Source organism: Neophocaena asiaeorientalis, unplaced genomic scaffold (genome assembly GCF_003031525.2).
Source record: "Neophocaena asiaeorientalis asiaeorientalis breed wild unplaced genomic scaffold, Neophocaena_asiaeorientalis_V1.1 scaffold160, whole genome shotgun sequence".
In the NCBI taxonomy this organism is placed as follows: Eukaryota; Metazoa; Chordata; class Mammalia; order Artiodactyla; family Phocoenidae; genus Neophocaena; species Neophocaena asiaeorientalis.
In genome coordinates this window covers 735100-754556 of record NW_020175675.1, presented here as the reverse complement: position 1 = coordinate 754556, position 19457 = coordinate 735100, and the positions used below count along the sequence as shown (strand labels likewise).

The 19457-nt window shown below is 44.6% G+C and overlaps 1 protein-coding gene across 1 annotated transcript in view; it reads left to right on the top strand.

The window, feature by feature from the left end:
• The window catches only part of SHC3 (SHC adaptor protein 3), a 139297-nt gene that overhangs the window by 67242 nt on the left and 52598 nt on the right, over positions 1–19457 (top strand). Inside the window, exons 3-5 of the mRNA XM_024731943.1 lie at positions 10213–10276; positions 12536–12655; positions 16203–16256. Of these exons, the coding sequence (XP_024587711.1) occupies positions 10213–10276; positions 12536–12655; positions 16203–16256 (238 nt within the window). The remainder of the gene's footprint in view (positions 1–10212; positions 10277–12535; positions 12656–16202; positions 16257–19457) is intronic.

The window sequence follows — 19457 nt, the reverse complement described above, 5'->3', positions numbered from 1 at the left end:
AGCACTCCTCGCCACCTCTGAGGCCCCCGCGCTCCGAATTCTCCAACCCTCCGCCAGCCAGCCGGTCTGCTCATGTCCCTCCTGCGGCTCCTCCCCTGGCCCCTGTCCTGCACTTCCCCACCTCTTTGGGGGGCCTCCCTGTCCTTTTCCACGGGGCCTGGCAATCATCCTTTTGACTGATTGCCTTGTAGCTCTTTCCTGATATTAAACATATTTCTGAGAAAATGTCTATGGAGCATTTATTTCTAGGAATTTGTACTTTGGCTTCCTGAATTCCATGCCGCTCGTCTTCTAGAGTTATATAATAATCTGTCGTTGTCTTATTAATAAAATGGTGACAAGAGAGGACGTTTTGGGACCAGCGAAGTAGACCGCCGAAAGAGGTGGGCGTGGGTGTGTGGGTGGGCGGAGTCACCTGGCTCTCCTTCCCCTCCCCTCCTCTGACTCCCCAGGGCTCCTCCCCCGCCTGTGACCCTCAGCAGCTGCCCCGACAGGGGGAGCTCACTAAGAGGGACCCTCGCCCCGGGCTTCCCTGGTGGCGCAGTGGCTGAGAGTCTGCCTGCCGGTTCCAAAAAAAAAAAAAAAAAAAAGAGGGCCCGCCCCCCACCAAGAGTAGAGAGGAGGAGCTGTCTGACTGAGACGGCCTCCGGAGTTGCTGTGAGGCTGGCATTAGCTCCCCGCTCCCCAGTGCACCTTGATATCGGGGGCCACAGGGGGAAACACCAGGGTGGGCAGGAGGCAGAGGACAGGAGAGAGGTTTAGGCCAGAGCCTTTACTGGGGTCTCCATGGGAAAGGCAAGGCAGGGCAGGGTGGACAGCTCAGGATGGCTAGTTCGGGCACCTCCTGCGGGCTCTGAGCTATAGGGCTGGTCGCAGTTGCCTGGCACCTGGTCCTGAGATGAGTAAGGCGGAGGAATATTGCCTCTGGGGCCAGGAGAGGAGGCCTGTCCCTGCACTGGTTAATCTGCATGTCATAGGTGATCCGACTGGGCCCTTTGCTGTCTCTAAGAATTGACTAACCCCAGAGGGGTGGTGTCTCTCCAGCTAGAAAAGTTCTTTAAGATGTCAAAATGTCATGCTATACAGAAAATAATGTCAGAGGACGTGTCTGTGTGTGACACAGGTCTGTTAACAGGGCTGCATTCGAGATCCTGTTGGCTGAGCCTATTTTTAGCTGCCTGCTCCAAGACCTGCATCCATCCACCCACAGGATCCTGAAAGGAAAGATCTCATTGGGAAATGGGTTCTCAGTCTGCAGTGCGGTAGAGAGCACAGCACGGGATCAGGCATGGCCCAGGTGTCTGAGCTGCCTGGCCCAAGTGTCACCCACAATGATGTAGCTGCCATTTTACAAAGAAAAGTGAACACAGAGGACGGAGGGAAGGAAGACCAGGTGTTTGTTTGGTCCAGGTTTAGGCGGTTCAGTCAAGACTAGAGCCACAGAGAGACTTGGTGATGGAGGCCTGCCCTACATGATGGGAAATCCTGGGCCTAGGCTTCTCCCAGGTAGTATGGGAACAGGCCCCTTCCTGCTTCCTGCCGCCTCCCAGACACCCACACAGCATCAGCACTTATAATTAGTGTGCATTTCCTGGAGTTTTTATATGCCTGGAATCATGCAGCACATACTCTTTTTTGTCTGATCTCCTTCATGCCACATAATTTTGTTCAGGCTGGTTGATGTTGTGTGTGTGTCCCTGCTCTTTTTCACTCCCAGCACAGTTTCACTTGAGCCCTCTGAACGTGGTTTGTTTATCCACTCAATGTAGATTTTGTACATATGGCACCTGGTTTCTGGTTCCCACGGTTCCCATCTTGCACACCACTTCTGGTGGGTTAGAATTGGTGTTGAGGATTTCCAAGGCCTTACGTGGTCCTGTGATTGTTAGAACTCTAAGATTCTGAGTCCTATTGTGGGTGACCTTGCTGAGGAACAAGCAGATGGGCTCTCCCTAGGTCCAGAGAGAGACTGGAGTTCAGAAAACGTGCCATCTCCGTGGACCTCCCACGTGGCCTGTTCTTAAAGCTGTGGGTTCACTCCCTGGGCTCTGAGCAGGCTTAGGCGCTTGCTGGCTGTGTGATCTCAGGCACGTTGCTTAACTACTCTGTGCCTCCATCTCCTCAACTATAAAACCAGCATCAATGCTCCTACCTTCCAAGGATGTGTGAGGATTAAATGAGGCCATCCCTTGAAAGCACATAGAACAGAGCCTGGCAAAAGTCAGGTCCCCTTGTGTTTTTGGTATGTGTATCCAAAGGGTCAGAGACTTTGGGGTCAGGTTTGCTTGCTTCTGTATTTCCGCTTTGCTATTAGGAAGCAGATTTCAGCAGAGTTGGGCTCTTTAGAGCTTGTGGTAGTTGGTCTCAGAAGATGCATCTCTCCAAAAAGCTGGCAGTAAAGACGGATATATGCAAAGTTTCCAAGGTCTGTGGATTCCACGCTACTTTGGGCAACCCCTTTCAGCCCCTTCGTGGCTGGCGTTCTGAAGGCAAGTGGCACCATCTTGCCTGGAGCACAGTGCGGTTGGGTGGACCCATCCCGATTATTTGAGACCTTGCTTTTTATAAAATTGTACCTGCCATAAACAGCAATTATGAGGTGTAACTTTCTTTTTGATTGGCTTATCAGCATCTTGAAGCAGCTGAATTGGGAGTAGAGAACTTTTTCTAACCCAGCGATTAGAATTTTAAAAGGGAAAAGAAAATTCATTGAAAGTGTTCATAAGAATGAAGCAAGTCCCTGATCTCTCAAACAAAGAGGTCTGTGACACCACCTGTGACCTTGAGCGAACTTTAGTTATTTAAACCATTAGGAATATTAGCTTCAATATTGTCTCGGGAGGGCTTTATTCTTTGGTTCTACATTTTTAGCAATCCTAAGGGTTTATCTTTCATTTTGTGAGATATTGTACAGCAAGGTTAAGGAATCTCTTTTCTAGTTTCCTATTGGGCTTTTTTTCAAAATGAGAAATTATAGGATACTGGTTTTTTTTTGCATCTGTTTAATAATCATCAATCAGTAGTTATTGACACCTACTATGTATGTGTGTCTGGGGCAAATCACAAACATTGGGAATGTTGGGATAAAAATGGCAGGGGTGATTCTGTAAAATTATGACAATTAGGGAACTTGCTTTGGCATCTCACTGATTTTTCAAGTGGTGCACAGATTTCAAAATTCATGGCTATACTTATGCTTGCAACATACCTATTGTTGGAAGATTTAAGTGGTTTCAACCTGTTCTGGTGAAATTACTTTTGACAAATTAAGGTATTTTTGATGCCTAAAATTGTGTTTAACTCTGTATGATGCTTTAGGTTGTAGGTGCTGGGAAGTTTCGATTAATTTGTGCGGATGAAGCTGGGAAGAAGCCATTTGCTCTAAGTGCCCCTCTTAGCACTCTGGGCCCCCACATGCCCTCTCACCCTGGCTGGCAGCCTCCTGGCCCCATCCTTGCTGTGTGTTGGCTCTCATACATTGCCTGCCTGTCTCATGGCTTCACGATGGAGATAATTGGCTGCTTTCATGCCTCCTTGGGGAGGGAGAGAGGCTGTCCCCATGGTGAGAGTGAGCTGTCTATAGCCCTACCCTCAGCTCTACTCTCCATGATCAGGCAGACCTGTGAGTTTTCTTCTCCAAATGGGCCTCTTTTCATTGTCATTTTCACCACAGAAATCTGGGCTGGTCTCCCTGCCTGCTGTTTCTCAGCCCTTTCTGTGCCTTGCACACTGCTGCTAGGTTAATGTCCATTCAATCCTGTTTCGATCATATTAGCCCTATTTAAAAGGCCTCTGCTGTTTATCACCCCTCAGCACATCCCTGGATGCTTCTCGGACCTGAGTCTGAATTCTAAATTCCTCTGCCTCTCTTTGCTGTCCTTCTGCAAATCTGACCCAGTCTGCCATTTCCCGGCACAGCCACTGCTCGACAAGGCTGCTCCTCTGGGCCCAGTTCCAATCTGTACTTTCTCCAGAGATCTTCTACCTCCCCTGGTTTCCAGCTCCTTTAGTGATGAGGCTTCTCCGTGGACTGGGTGTACACGCCCTCTCGTTTCTCTGAAAGACAGAATTGCCCTCTAGTAGTTAATAGTGCCCATGCTGTGGCTACTTTTTTCTCTAGGCTATTCCATGAGTTGTTAATCTCCTCCGCTGCCCTGTAGGTTTCTTGAGAACACAGAATGTCTTGCCTTCTCCATGGTGGTCAGGGCTGTGATGGATTTGGTGTGGGCGTGGCACAGGAGGATCAAGGACAGTTCCTGGGTGGGGGTAAGGGCAGCTCTCTAGAGGACCATGGTCTCGTTTTCCGCCATGGGAAGACCAGGGTAGGAATGCTTTTGGTGGAGACAGTCAAGGCTTTGTTTGAAAAGATTAAGTCTGAGGAGACTTTAGACAATGAGCTGGAGATATCAATTGGATGTGGTAATTGTCTATAAGATCTTGGTACCAACATCCCGGGAGATGGAAGACAAATGAGGCTGGAGATAAAGACAAATGAGACCTTTGGAGCTAGAGACAATAAGACACCTTAGAACAGGAGTGGATGGAGGTAACTGCAGAGTAAAATTAGACTCTGTCTTTGTTTAGCTGAGATCCAAGTCAGGGCATGGCTCCAGCAGTCCCGAAGGGCTATGGTGTGGGACCACCCAGGCAGGGTTTGGGAAGACAAGATGGGTGTGGAAATCTATTTTGCTGTTATTTGTCCAACACTCACCTGGAAAGTATAATGAATGAGGCTGGGAATTACAGAGAGGATTTCTTTGGCTGGAGTCCTGTGTCCTGTGATCCCTACCCTGATAATGTGGGAGGGGCCAGGTGGTTCCCCCTTGCTTCAGATAGAGCGAGGGGCTTTCAGCAAATGACACTGACTTTGGCCTGTGTCACCCAGAGCCTGGGGAGCCCATTGGGCCACACCACTGAGACCTGAAGCAGGAGTGGGTGTGTTTGGGGAGAAACTACCTCCCGCTGATGGAAGGTGCTGTGGGCAGGAGGCACCCTAATGGGGCCATGAGCCCACTGGACTCACCCTGGAATGCTTACTGCTAAAGATTGGGGCCGTGTCAGCAGCAAGAGGCTGGACCTGCCCCATGGGTGTTGGTGCCAGGAGGGGGAAGGTGTGTGGGCGGATGAAGAACAGACACTGTCCATTTCACAGCATGGGCACCCTAATATTCCCAGGGTTGGCGGAGGAGCCTTAAAGAAACAAGGAAAGTGGCTGTGGGAGGAGTTGGCTGCAAACCTCAGCCCTGGCCAGACAGCCCAGCTGGGGCTGTCAGTGTCACTCAGTGCTCCCTGACTTCTTCATAGGCACCCCCAGACCACCATCCCAGCCAAGGGGTCAGAAGCTGCAGCCAGAAGGTTGGGAGGTACCTCCTTCTTTGACCACTGGGAGGTTTTGAGCCCCAGACAGTGCTAAGGGAAGGAGGAGAGCTCTAACTTTAAATGATGTTCTGGGTTTTTATTATTATGCTAAGGCTAAGAATTTTTACCTCTAAAAATAGGAAAATGGAGTAAGTTGTAAGTTATTGAGGATATTTTCTTCTCTGGAAGTGAGTGGACTAGATACGGGGCATGCCCAGGGCTCCGTCCAGGGCCAGGGAGGAGCTGGCCCCGAGTGGATTTAGACAGAAGACATTGGGGCAGTAAACTCATTCTCAGATTGTACCATCCACTCATGCAGGTCACACAGAGGACAGAGAGGAGGTGGGTGGAACGGATCCTTGGGGCTCTCCGTGGTTTAGAGGCAGAGTCACGGAGAAGTTGAGAAACTGACCACAAGCACCCAGGATGGTGGGGGATGTCAGAGGACTGTGGGATCAAGAAGTCAAGAAAAAGAAGTGTGTCAAGGAAGTGAGGACAGCAGATCGCCTGTCGATTTGGTGCCAGGGAGGGTGTTGGCGACTTTGCAGAAGAGTTAGTAGGAACAAGAGTGGCCTGGGGGGAGCTGAGGAGAAAAGGGAGGTGAGAGTGGAGAGGGCACCATCAACAACGCTGTTGACGGTCCATTTTATGGAGGAACCATAATTTATTGAACTGGCCCCTGATAGGTATTGATTGTTTCCTATCATTCTATTAAAACATTGCAGCAATCAATAGTGTGTACGTGAATCTTCTGGCCTGTTTCTGAGAGTATTTAGAGGATGCATTCCCAGAAGTAGAACTGCTGGATGAAAGGGTTTTGTTAGGAATATGACCAATCTGCCCCCACAGAGGCTGCACCAAGCTACATTCTCACTGATGTGGGATACTTTACCAACAAGTTCTTATCAAGCTTAAATCTTTGACTGTGAAAATTAACTTTTAGTATAGGCTTTAATTTGTATTCTTATTATGAGTAAAGCTGAGAATCTTTTCATATTTTCAAGTGCCATTTATCCCCTGTGTAAACTCTTTGCTCATATCTTTTACTCATTTTCTATTGGGTTTTTGATGTTTTCCTTATTGACTTATATTAGGACAATTATCTCTTCGGCTGTGAAATGTTACCATTTTTTTTCTTGCGCATAAAGTTTTATTGTTATGATATTGTGTCAATATTTTCTTTTATGGTTTCTGTATCATTCTAAGATTCAGAGATTAAAAATGTCTTCCCAATTTTCTTTTAGTACTTTTATGGTTCATCACAAACAAATTAAATTTGCAATCCATCTAGGATTTATTTGCATGTAAGGCATAAGATAGGAACTCAACTTACTTTTTCCTGGATAGTTGCCCAGGCACTCAAATGCCACTCACTGGGTAACTCTTCCCCCCTACTGACATGCATTACAGCATTTATTCTGTAGGGAAGGAAAAAAACTTTTGTGCTCTGCCCTCCTATATTCTTTGGCTGGGACCCTGCAAATTAGACTAACAGAAGACAGATTAACAAGAGAAAACCAAACTTGATTAAAGCACGAAATGCACATGCTCGCAGTGAAATTCAGTGATGAGTAACTCAAAGAAGTGGTTAGAACTTGGGCTTATATCTTAAACGAAGATGAGAAATCTGTACAGAATTGACAAGCCACAGAAAAAAAGACTTTGAGTTTCTGGGGGTGACAATCTGTGGGAAGGTAAATGTATGAGGAAACTTATGGAAGATAAGAGCCAGTAACAAGGTTTGTTATGCAGATTCCTCTGGTGCATCTCTTAGTTGATCAGGGTCTAGAGTTGTCTCCAGTGATTAATGTCTGTCCTTCTTGGTAGAGAGGGGAAGGGGATGCCTTTACAAATTTATGTCCTGCTTTTAGGCCAACAGGGGAAGTGCAGGGACTTTTCTTGTATCTGCTTCTTCTCAATTGCCTTCAGCTCAACATGGTCCTTATACCAGAGAGACATATTTGGGGGTAGCATGTACTACTTATATCCACAAGTTCTACATACCTCTCCTTCTTGTTTCTTCAGGAAATTGATTGCAATGTACCATTATATGTGTTCATTTGTTGCACGCCCCCCACACACTAGAATAGGAGTGAATGAGTGTAGAAGTAACCCAGATGTCCTATTTTTTTTTATTTTTTAGTCTGTGAAATATGAATGTGTGTGTGTGTGTATGTGTGTTTGGGGAGGCTGGGTGGGTAGCAATGAGATGGGTGAGTAGAGAGTAAGATGGTGCTGCATGATTTCAAAGGATCCAGTACTACATTCTAATGAAAAAGCTATTAAAATATCAAAGGTACTGGCTCTAATGATGAGAATTTTAGACAAAAGGGGAAGATGGTGCACTCATGAGAAAGTAAGGATTAGCATTTGGGGCTGGCTTCAGTTACTTTCAGATGACTCTGGAGGTGCCAAATATTCCATTTTCATATTAACTGAACTCCAAGGTCATGGGTTGGCTTACCAAAATGGGGTCTTACTGGAAAGAATGTTAGGAAGCACTCTCCATTACTAAAAACAGGGCAAAGTCACTACCTGAGGCTCAAACTGAGATTAAATGGATTTACACAAAGCTAAATAATTATTGCTAAGAGAACCAATTAAAATAGCACTACTCACCAAAATGCACTCTGCTAGGCAATAAGGAGAGACGATAAGAATGGTTATATTTAAATTAGATTTTGGAGTTCAAGTTACTAATTTCAGTCATCTAACTATTGCAATTACTAATAGTTATGTCATACTTCTATTTCAAACAGAAATAGATACCATCAACCTGGTTGAAGTGAGAATTCACACACACACAATTTATATGAGCATCAGAAACAAATTTTTGCCAGTGATGAAAGGAGAGCATTCTTCTGAAAAGCAGCTTGGTTTGCAAATCTCTTTGAGAATTCTAAAGGTTGGCTGACGGGGGGATCCCTAGGACTTTCTTGAGTCCATGAGCTCTGATAAATTTCTGGAACGTCTTACATTTGCAAAATTTAAGGCCAAAATATTGAGTCTCTGAATGTTCTCTGAGATGCTTGCTTGCCTCTCTGTGGGAGGATTTGTTTGATAGACCATGTTTATTATTTGGAACATTTTCTCCACAATCCCACTCTTAATGCTCACTGGTTGTTTCCACCTCCGTCTCCCAAAGTGGCACATAAGCAGCAAGGCCTTCTGCCCAAGCTTCATAGCCTGACTAGATTAGACGTTTGATGATGTATAACCTATATAATATATTAGACATTTCCTTTTTGAAAACTGTCATCCAAGACTGATTTTTTTTCCCTTATCCTCTACGTCAGTGGATGGGAAAAGAAATACAATGCTTACTAGGGGTATTTAAGGAATGACTTACTGGAAACTTTCCACCAAATAATGTCTTTCCAGCCTATTGGGACTATCAGGGACTGAGCTGCTTTGCTCAGCTAAATGTATCATTTAAAATAATAAGCACAGTGCAGACACACATCAAGCTTTAAAAATTAAACAGATAAAATATAGATACTTTTTATACATGTTTCTCTAGAGAAACAACTTGACTCTCTTCAATAAGGAATTTACCTTTAGAAAATACTTTGGATGATTATTTTGATAGAACCACTTTTAGAATATTATTACAAAATAAATGACTAAGGATAAACATCAAAAAAACACTTGTTTCTTTCAAACAAACTTTTTCTGAGTCATGGTGATTCATAATCTATAGTTTTTATGGCATCTGAACTTTTAAAATAGTATTTCTTTCTTCTCTCTGTACAATGAATTGAATGGCAAATGTGAAGCTTATCTTAATAGTCTCTCACCTAATTTGACAAGGTCATATTTCTCTTAAAAGCATTGTATTGTGACACTAATTATGTTTCTAGGTGATAGAAAATAATTTCAAGAAATATTCAGCTGAGAAAGTTTGTGGAATGTTTCTAAGGACCTATTATCTTCTCTATCATTCAGTGTTTCTCCATATTCCCATTTATTTTCCTGTGTTCTTTTACTGTTTTGTCCTTCCCCATGTGGGAGTTGAGAAGTTCACCCAGCTCCTTTCTGGGCTCCTGACTTTGGATCCACCTTTGGCATATCACCCATTATTTCTCACTGAGGCCGAGTTACAAAGTTGGGCTATGCTTGCTTTCAAGCACCTGCCCAAGCCACGTCCCCACCAGCCTCCAGCTTCTGGACTGTAGCAGTCTCTGTCTAGTCTTACTTTTTCACCCTCCCACTGCTCCCGTGCCCTCCTGCCCCGGGCAGACCTGTGGGTCAGACCCTCTGCAGCTGGTCCTTCTGTCAGGCCCCCTTGGTACCTAGGATGCTCCTTGCCTCCTTCCTCAAGACAGTGCCCAGCGCATTGTAGATGCTTTAGAAATGCCTACGCAGAGCCTCATTTCTGGCTCATTTGTGTACCCCTGGAGTTCCTGTCCTCCTTCAAAACCCTCTTGATTTTATGATATTTAGTAACTGCACAAGCTGGGAATAAAACTCAGAGGACCAAATTTCTTTTAATTACATTCTGACTCACTTCAGAAAGATCTTAATCAATAGCAATGCTTGATTAGGTTTGGGCCTTGTGCCATGACCATGGCCATGGATAGGACATCCAGAAGAGTACACTTCAGCACTTCAGGGTACTGATTTTCTAAAATACAATCTTAACCAAACATTAAAAACAGAAAAAAGAAAGTGTGGCATCGATTCATATCCCACCCTTAGGATACAACCACAGCAACAGAAAGAATTAGGATACTGCCAGCCAGAGGCTCTAAGATGTGGTTTGCTTAGTTTTGTTTTTTGCACGTGTGGAACGTCTGGGTTATGTAATCCTGAAGGATGGGGTAAAATGGATCTCTCTTTTCCTGTTCTCTTAAGGGAAGCCATCAGCCGGGTTTGCGAAGCCGTCCCTGGCGCCAAGGGAGCCTTCAGGAAAAGAAAGGTACTGTTCTCTCGGCTCTGTGTCTACCTGTGTCTCTTTTACTTCTTCTCTCTTCTGTCACCACTCAGAATCTTTAATCACACACAATTGTTCCGTTTCTCTTTTCCATGGCCCGGCTCTTGTCACTTTTTTTTTTTTTTTTTTTGCTGGGCAGAGGGGAGCCAAGAGACATCTATTGATTTAAAGGGCATAACTCACAGTGACTCTTGTCACTTTTAAAAACAAAAAGAGCTTATATTTCCTCTTTGCCACGTTGTTGACGAGGACATTTAGCTATCAAGGCTAACTGATAGGGTTGTCAAAATAAAAACCCCAGGTCTACACCAAAAGACATGTAAACCAGGGCCAGGCATTCTTCTCAGCCTTTATGTACATTAGTTCATTTCATTAGAATGACTCTGTGGTTGATGCCCTCAGTGGTGTGCTGGTAATAGTTTAACAACAGGCTCTTGGGGCTGGAGGTGGAGACTGAGAAGCACTAAATTTGCTGTGTTTGCCAGTTTCTGTGGCATAAACGTTTCCACAATGGCTGATTTCAAGCTCTAACCTGACATCTCTAAAGTGGAGTTGGGAAGAGATGTGCGGTCGGTCACCGTTACACAGTGTCCCCACTACATGTAGTGGACAAGGACATTGTCCACACTAAATAACCTGAACAGCATAGGTAATAGCTAATGTGGAAACAATTAGGAAGTGATGAGTTTTGAGTATTTATTGTTTGTTTTTTAAAAAATGTAATTGATTTAATTGTAAGTTTACATAAATTAATTTTTAATAGCAGCTCTTTTTAATGGCCAGCTCATAAAATTCCTAAAAATTTAATAATTGTCTCTCATTAGCTGGAACAAGACAGCTCTAGAACACCATTGAATATCCCCATTTTACAGATGATAAAAACTGAGGCACATGTATAAGAACCCACAATGCGAGAAGGTGGTGGAGCTGAGCTCAAGCTCAGGCCACCTGGCCCCATGGGCTGCCCGTTCAACCCCTGGACTCGACCTTTTCATCCTGGAGGTGGTTGGACCAGATGGAAAAAACTGGATTAAGACAAAGCTCAGAAAAACTCTTTTCTTAAGTGTGTAGTGAATACATAATTAAATATCCACCATCTAGACTTTTCTATGCCTGGACTGAATGGTGGCGAGCGCATCCCTGTGAGTATCTCCGAGTCTGTCCCGAGGCTGAGGCTCTGGGGCAGGTTGTGTGATTGCCTCTGCTGCTCCCAGGGCTGAGGGTCAGCTCTGTCTTTGTAGACTGGAGACATTTGTGAGCCCTCAGAGCAACTAGGTTTCAGGCAGAGAACTTTGGATGAAGACTCATCTAGATGTGCCAGCCTGTGTTCCAGTCAGCCCACAGGGGACTAGAAGCCAGGCAAGTCTCCAGAATCTTGAATACAGGAACTAGGAGGGCATCTGAGAACTGAGATAAGGAACCTCGTCTTTCACAGCCACTTGGTACCCGACCAGCAAGTCTCAGGGTTCCCTCTCAGGCCTCTTGGTGAAAGTGGTGGAAACAATGTCGAATTCTGGGCTTCACCCCTGGTATGCTTAATCAGAATCTCTGGGGTGGGGCCCAGGCATCTCTATTTTTAAATAGCTCTGGTAGGGGATTCAAAAGCGATGCCTGCTTGGTTAAGAACTAGTCTTAATTCGCATCTCAAAAGAGGGCATGTTTTACTCTGAAAAGGAAGTAAGGGACAGCTAGTGGGTCCCTGTGCCAAGGACAGTTCTGAAGGGCTGGTTGATGCACCAGTTAGAGCAGAACTGGGTCTGTCCATCCTTGTGCTGGCTCCAGACCCCTGAGTTTTAACTGGACCATTTAGTTGCTCATCAGCCCCATGAGCTGCTCCATTTCAGTCTGGTCCTGAGTAGTTTGATTCCTGGTAGGATGAAACTGGTTTCTGAGGCTGCAAAGCTTCAGGCCCTGGCCTGTGGCACCTTCCTGGGACTTATGAATGACCCCATGAGACACACCCCAACAGGAGCTGCCTGGTGTACTGACATCTCTGACCTTCCAGCAGAGTCGTCATCTCAGTGTGTGCATATTAGGTGCTTTACAGTTTGCCTATTGCATATTCTAGAGTTTGTGTGTTAGTGTCAGATCCCACACTCCCAGTTCATTCCTGGAATGTTGCCTTCATGTGCCCGATGAGAGGGGACGGTGGATGTTGAAGGTGTGGAAGATAACAGCGTAGAGGCCTTGACAATGTGGCCTCCTGTGAACGGAAAGCTAAAATAATGCTGCTTGATTTCACAGCCTCCGAGCAAAATGTTGTCCAGCATCCTGGGCAAGAGCAACCTCCAGTTTGCGGGGATGAGCATCTCCCTGACCATATCCACCGCCAGCCTGAACCTGCGGACCCCAGACTCGAAACAGGTCTGTAGGTGCGCAGGCCCTGCCCTGCCCATAGCCCCCAAACCGTGGCTGTTGCACAAGGCTTCCCATTTCTAGCTTTACCGGGTCCCTGCAGAGCACATTTGTGTAAAATCTTCACCAGTCCAGAAACTCTGGCCACTTCCAAAGGTCGCTGACAGAATGATAGATGGAATTGGGTCTCTTGAATTCTGCTATAAATTACCTTTTTTTTGAGGATAATGCATGAACTCACCAGTTTACTTATAGTGTAAAAAGAGGTGTGTGTATGCCCAGAGGTCTCCTTTCAATGTCCTTGACTTATTTTGCTTTCTTTAATATTGTATTTTGTTGGTTCTACAGTCCACATTTTATTTTCAGATTTATCATCTTTGAGATGGTGGCATGTCATGGTTTAATTGACAGTATTTTTTTACTTCTTCGTGGGTTGTTATTTTGGAGCCTCTCTTAGTTGACAGTGTCATGGGTTGGTGCAGTATGGCGCATCTGTGGCATGTCCAGCGCGGATGGGACCCTTACTGACTGAGGTGGGGACGACGATGCTTACTGAGGAAAACCCTGTTAAGATAGTTGGGTTTTTCTTCAGTGTCTATATCTTAAGTTTCTCTGATTGTTAGTTCCTTTAGCTGGGAAAGTGGGTGTATGAGTAGCTGTCCTGGAACCAGCAGGGGAGTTCTAAAGGCCAAAGGAGGCAAAGGAGGTGAAAATGCTCATAAACCATAAAGGTGGGAGGTGGAGCGAAGCCATCCTTCACTTGCTCTGCCCAGTCTGGGCCTCTGCTGCTGGCAGTGTGAGCTGGGATTTGGATGTGCCTACACGGAGAGGGATGGACAATCCACAGACCTCTGAAATTTGACACACTTCCTGACTCTGGCAGTGTGTTACCAGGGATGCCTAGGGGTACCTTCATGTTGCTATACATATTCATAGTTATTGATTCCGTATTCCCCAGGTAAGCAAGCAGCATCCCCAGCTTCATTTAGGATGAATGGGATACCACCACACCCCTGCCCCAACCCAAGATGTTGAAATAAATTCTAGATCTAGCATAGAAATGAGAGGCAACACCTGGGCTGTGTTTTGACATAGTGGATGCCACTTCTCACTCCATTCCTTTGTCCTCACTCAACTGATGGATAATCCCCTGTCTTTTCTCATCGGCCCTTCCGAGGGATGGGTAACCAGTTGTTAGGTGGCAGATTAAGAACATGCAAGAGGCTCAGCGTTTCTCTGGAGCTGCCTCCTGCTGAGCACCGTGGTGGCTCACAGTGAGCCTTGCTCGGTGCTGCCCTCACACGCTCACTTCCATTCCTTTTGTTTTTAACTGAAGTATAGTTGATTTACAATGTTGTGTTAATTCTGCTGTACAGCCAAGTGATTCCATTATACATTTATATACATTCTTTTGAAAATCCTTTTCTGTTATGGTTTATCACAGGGTATTGAATCCAGTTCCCTGTGCTATGCAGTAGGACTTCTTGTTTATCTATTCTATATATAATGGTTTGCATTTGCTAACCCCAAACTCCAGTCCTTCCCTCCACCCCCTCTGCCTGGGCAACCACAAGTCTGTTCTCTTTCATTCTTATTCATGTGGCTTCTGCACCTTTTGTTTGTAGGAATCCTCAGACCACAGTCCTCAATTCTGTGAGATCTTATCTCCTAATTCTCCCTTCTACCTCAAAAAATAAAAAAAGGGAGAGAGAGGCAGACTCTCAGAGCAGAAACGATGAAGTCACCATGGTTGGCCATCCCATCCTCGGGTTAGGGGCTGGTTGGGCGTGTCCAGGTCTCATTGTCCTGCCCTTGGTTTATGTGGATGTGGGAGGGGGTGCGGGGCTGGGGGGATGTCTGGGGAATGGCAGCTCGGGTGACATGAGCACAGTCTGAGGAAGGTTTGGCAGGACCCAGAGCTCACATCCCTCTGCCTCTCCCGAGTTAAGGGCCAGGCTGTAGCAAATACAAGGAGCCCGAGTGGGCAGACCCTTCGCAAACCAGAGAGCCAGCAGAAAGGCAAAGCTAGCTCTCCTTTTCAGAGCTCTCAAGGAGAAGAAGCAAGATGAAACACCCTCAGAGCAAAACACATCCTTTAGTTAATTAGCTCTAATTTTCTTACTCTCCCTTTCAATGTCTATCTTACCCAAAGGGACAACATACAATCACGAAGTAACGGTCACGTTGGCCCAGTATGATTTCCATTTTTTTCTTAAATCTTTGTGTTCACTTTGATTTCCAAACCCCAGTTTCAGAGCTGCTTTAGAATCAAAAATTAAGTAAACAAAAAATTCAATAAGCAAAAAATGAACAACTTTAGAAGTCATAGTTTGTCATCATCTGGGGACTGCTATGTCCTCATTGCTCTCTTGGGAGCCCTCTGCCCCTGGACTAGAGGCAGAATTCAGAAAGCTGCAAAGGGCAGCTATTAGTCTGATCCAGCTGGTTTGGGTACAGGCTACAGAGCTGGACTCGTTGTTTTTATTCATCGATATACTCAGGCTTTTCTAGATCCTGAGTAGTTTTGCAAGTGCCAACAAGTGAAGTAGGCATTTAAAAATATCTAATTTTATCTTGTAATTCAGTTATAGTTTTGCTTTGAGTTTTACTGGAGCATGGTTGGAAAAATCCCTTGGATGGTAGGATTACAGCTCTGTAAATTCTGCCTGCCTGCCGGCGAGGACCTGAGGGGGCTGTGCAGAAAGAAACCTGGTTATGCTGGGATGGAGACGAGAGTGCTGTTCCCACCCCCGGGAATTTATTTCAATGTCACTATGTTGTCTTTAAAAAGATAAAAATAGCATGGAAGACTTATGTAGCCTTTTAAATTTAGGGCAGCTCCTAATTTACTCAGTGTCTACTAAATCCCACCGTATGCTGCAGTTTATAAAGCTAATGGAAATTTCCCAATTTAAAATTAACTTGGAACATCCTCGGTGGTTTTTAAATTGATAAATTACAAGAGTGCCTGAGAGGACACCAATTTTGATCTTGGATGCCGGCTTTCTAATTCATGTGCTCATGATACAAATGAGATGAAGTAGGAGACAGCCACACTTCCCTCCACTCCAGCTATGGGGTCTGTACCAAAGACCCCATGTGTCTTTGGAAACAGAAACTGCACAGTTGACATGTTTTGGTGTGTGGTTGAGATGTTTTCCTTCTTAAAGAGGCATGGTTGTTAAGATCTCCTGTGTTCGGTCACAGCTCTACTTTTAACTAGCTGTAGAGCTTTGAGCCAGCTGCTTAGCCCCTCTGGGCCTCAGGCTCTTCATCTGTAAAATGGGATTGCAATAGTTCCTACCTCATAGGGCTGCTGTGAGACTTAAATGAGATAATTCTGGCAAAGCAGCTAGATGAGCGGCTGACATTGTGAAAGTTCATTCCGGGTTATCTATTGTTATTACTTTTATAATTGTTATTTTCATTGGGTATGAATTTTACCAATTATCAGGAATTCTTGTGGATTTGTATTTCCTGCCAACAAACAGTAAGCTTTCCAAGACATGGGAAAGGTAATAACAGCACACCTCTTTTCTTGTTTTGGACCTGGCAGATTATAGCGAATCATCACATGCAGTCCATCTCCTTTGCCTCTGGCGGAGACCCGGTAAGTGCCCTTGGAGTTGTTTCCTCTTGCTCTTGTCAGAATTGCTGCGAAGGGGCCCTGCTTCAGAAGCATGCCTCTTAGGACCCTATAAAGAAAGTTAACTGTGATACCAACTATTTCCACTTCCCTTTCATAAGCTCTTCCTGACTCATTTTTTTTTAGGGGTAACCCATGACAAGGACCTACCATTAAATTCCATTTCATTAATAAAAAGCTGTCAAAAATCCCTGAAGCACTGGCTTTCTTAAGGGGTAATGATATAGCTCCCTTGTTTCTCAAGTTGCTGGAGTGCACTCGTGACTGCTAATCCTGCTTTGTTCCTGTTTTTCTACTGGCTCTCCCTTGGAGTCTTCCGTTTTTGGATTTTAAGTCTATTCAAAGGCTGTGAATTTACTTAGTCTGGTTTATCCATAAATATTTGAAATTGGTATTTTTCTCTCCAAATTTAACACTGTAGTCTTTTAATGCTTTGTTTTGCCAACAGGGAAGGAGTTTCAGAGATAGAGAGAGAAAAAGAGAGAGGATAGAGAATACGAGAATGTTCTAGTTTTCATTGCTTCTTTTATTAAGAAGGTGGAATAACAAGGGAATTTGCTCCCCACATTCAGTCAGGAATTCTACAATACAATGCCAGCATTCAGTTTCAGTGTCAGGAAAGGCAGGACTCAGAAAACCACTTCCTCCTCAGGCAGGGCAGTGTTTCTGTTATCATTATTGTTGTTTGTATTATTTTGTCAAATTATCGGTAGACAATGCTCAGATTTTATGTAAGAGTTTACTGGTCCAAGATAGCCTGAGTAATTAGTGCATTATATTACTCCTTATCCCAAGGCCAGGGACCTTGTCTATTTCTAGCCCGGGAAGGGGATTTTCCCCATGCCCTGTGTTTAACTCATATATCTTTACTGCCATACTCCTACCTGGGTAACCTGATTGCAGAACTGCTGTTGGCACATTGAAACCCAAATCGAGGGAGTGATCTCCACTGCTGGCTCCAATCTCGATGTTCCCAAAGGACAGTATAATCATGACACTGAGTGTCTCAGCTACAGGAAAGCCTGTGCCTGCCCTTCCCTCTCCCACCTGCTACAGCCTCCAGGGAGGCAACACTCCTATCTCCCTAGCACTGAGCTCCTGCTGGGGAGATGCAGGCTGCAGGGAGAGGCCCCAGGAGTCTCCCTGTCTCAGACCCTTGAGCCAAGGGCACTGGCAGGAGAGGGATTTGGCCACCCTGCAGATTGTTCTTTGCCCTTAATCCTCTGCTAAAGTGTCACAGGATGACCAGAGCATTATTTAATCATCTCATTCAGTGGGTTCCACTGGCTTTGGCCCTATTTCATACTTAGGGTCTAATTTTCAGAAGTCTTCCAGCATGCTTTCTTCTTCTTTTTTCCTTCCCTTCCCTTCCTTCACTTTCTTTCCAATCCTTTAATTTCTTATGATCCACTGCAAAATGAAATACCTCACTGAGATGTATGTTTAGAAAGTGGAAGTGTTCCATAATCAAGCCCATCTAAGGAGCATTTCTGAAGATTATATCTAGACATATGTATACACTCATTCTCTACCTGTACTACACATATCTATACTTATATCTGTAACCGGATCTAGTTAATTTGCAGTGGCTGTCTACTTGCTTGCCTAATGTGATACTTAGAACCATAGTTTCTTAAATTTGGAAGGTAACCCAGTTAGAAAAATAAGAGGCAGAAATGTTGCACACCTGCATCAATATCTCCTTTCAAGAACTTATCTCAAACCTCATCTTCATGTTGACATTGAGTGGAGATGCAGAGATCTAGAAAACAGAAAGCCAAATACATTGTCCTGTGTTAAAATTATTTTATTCTCCACTATGCACAAAGACCTGTAAACTATTTTCAATTTTCCCTATCACCTCTTCTTAAAAAAAGGAAACATTCAGTGACCCTTAAAGTAATTCATAACTTTTAATATCTTTTTTCTGATACAGAAAATGTCATGATTCCAGGGGACAGGAAGCCTGGTTACTTTTTATTTTAACCAATTCAAATGCACATCACATTGTGCATGAGTTCTCATTCCAAATTTATTTATAACCATTACAATTGGTATACCTTTTAAATAAAACCAACAATTCTAGGTCCTATTCCTTGTTCTGCTGCCAAGTATATATCTACTTTTTGCTTTGTGCCTCAGTTTACTGGGTGAGAAAATGGTATTTTGAAATGTCAAATAAGACAGACTGGAAAACACAGTTAATCCCCGCAATTAAAAAAGGCATATTACAGGGCTCCCCTGGTGGTGCAGTGGTTGAGAGTCCACCTGCCGATGCAGGGGACACGTGTTCGTGCCCCGGTCCGGGAAGATCCCACATGCCGCGGAGTGGCTGGGCCCGTGAGCCATGGCCGCAGAACCTGTGCGTCCGGAGCCTGTGCTCCACAACGGGAGAGGCCACAACAGTGAGAGGCCCGCGTACCGCAAAAAAAAAGTCATACTACAATTATAATCTACTATTATTAGCAGTTCTAAAAGATCACCAAAAGAAAGCCAGAATAATGGTCAGGCTCAGAAAAGCTTGGGGAGTGAGAACAGACATGGGTAAATACAGAACAAGCACTTGGCATCCCCATCTTTGGCACTTAGAGTGCTCACTGTGTGACTGGGTGATGTCAAGAACATTGTTTTAACAGCAATACACTCCCCCACTGTGCCGGGAATGCATCAATATTGGCATTGGAAAAGCTGTGTCCTTGGCTTGGCCATTGATCATCTGAGTGACAGGGACACATCGCATCTCTTGCCTAGTCTTCCTTCCCTAGCTTGAAGCCAGAGGAGCATTTCTCAGACTGGAGTAAGAATTTAAAAAGAAGAATTTCCTTGTATATGCTACTAATGTGGACTCAAATTAGTTTTGTTACACAAATATGTACAAAAATAAATTATGTATAGACTCTTTATGTTTATTCCTTTTATTAAATTGTAAATCCCAATCAAACTTGGAAATTAAGTACAAATAAACACAGTAAAGGCAATACCATTCAAAGTAAAATTAATTTACTGTGATGAGTAAAGTTTTGTTGAAACTAAATCTCTGCTCCCAATGTGACTCTAGAACTGGCTACCATGGTGCAGAAGCCTTTGAGGTCAGCATCTCTCTACTACCACAGGCGCCAGATGACTCACTCCTTCCACTGATTTCTTCCATTCAAGTAAACACTT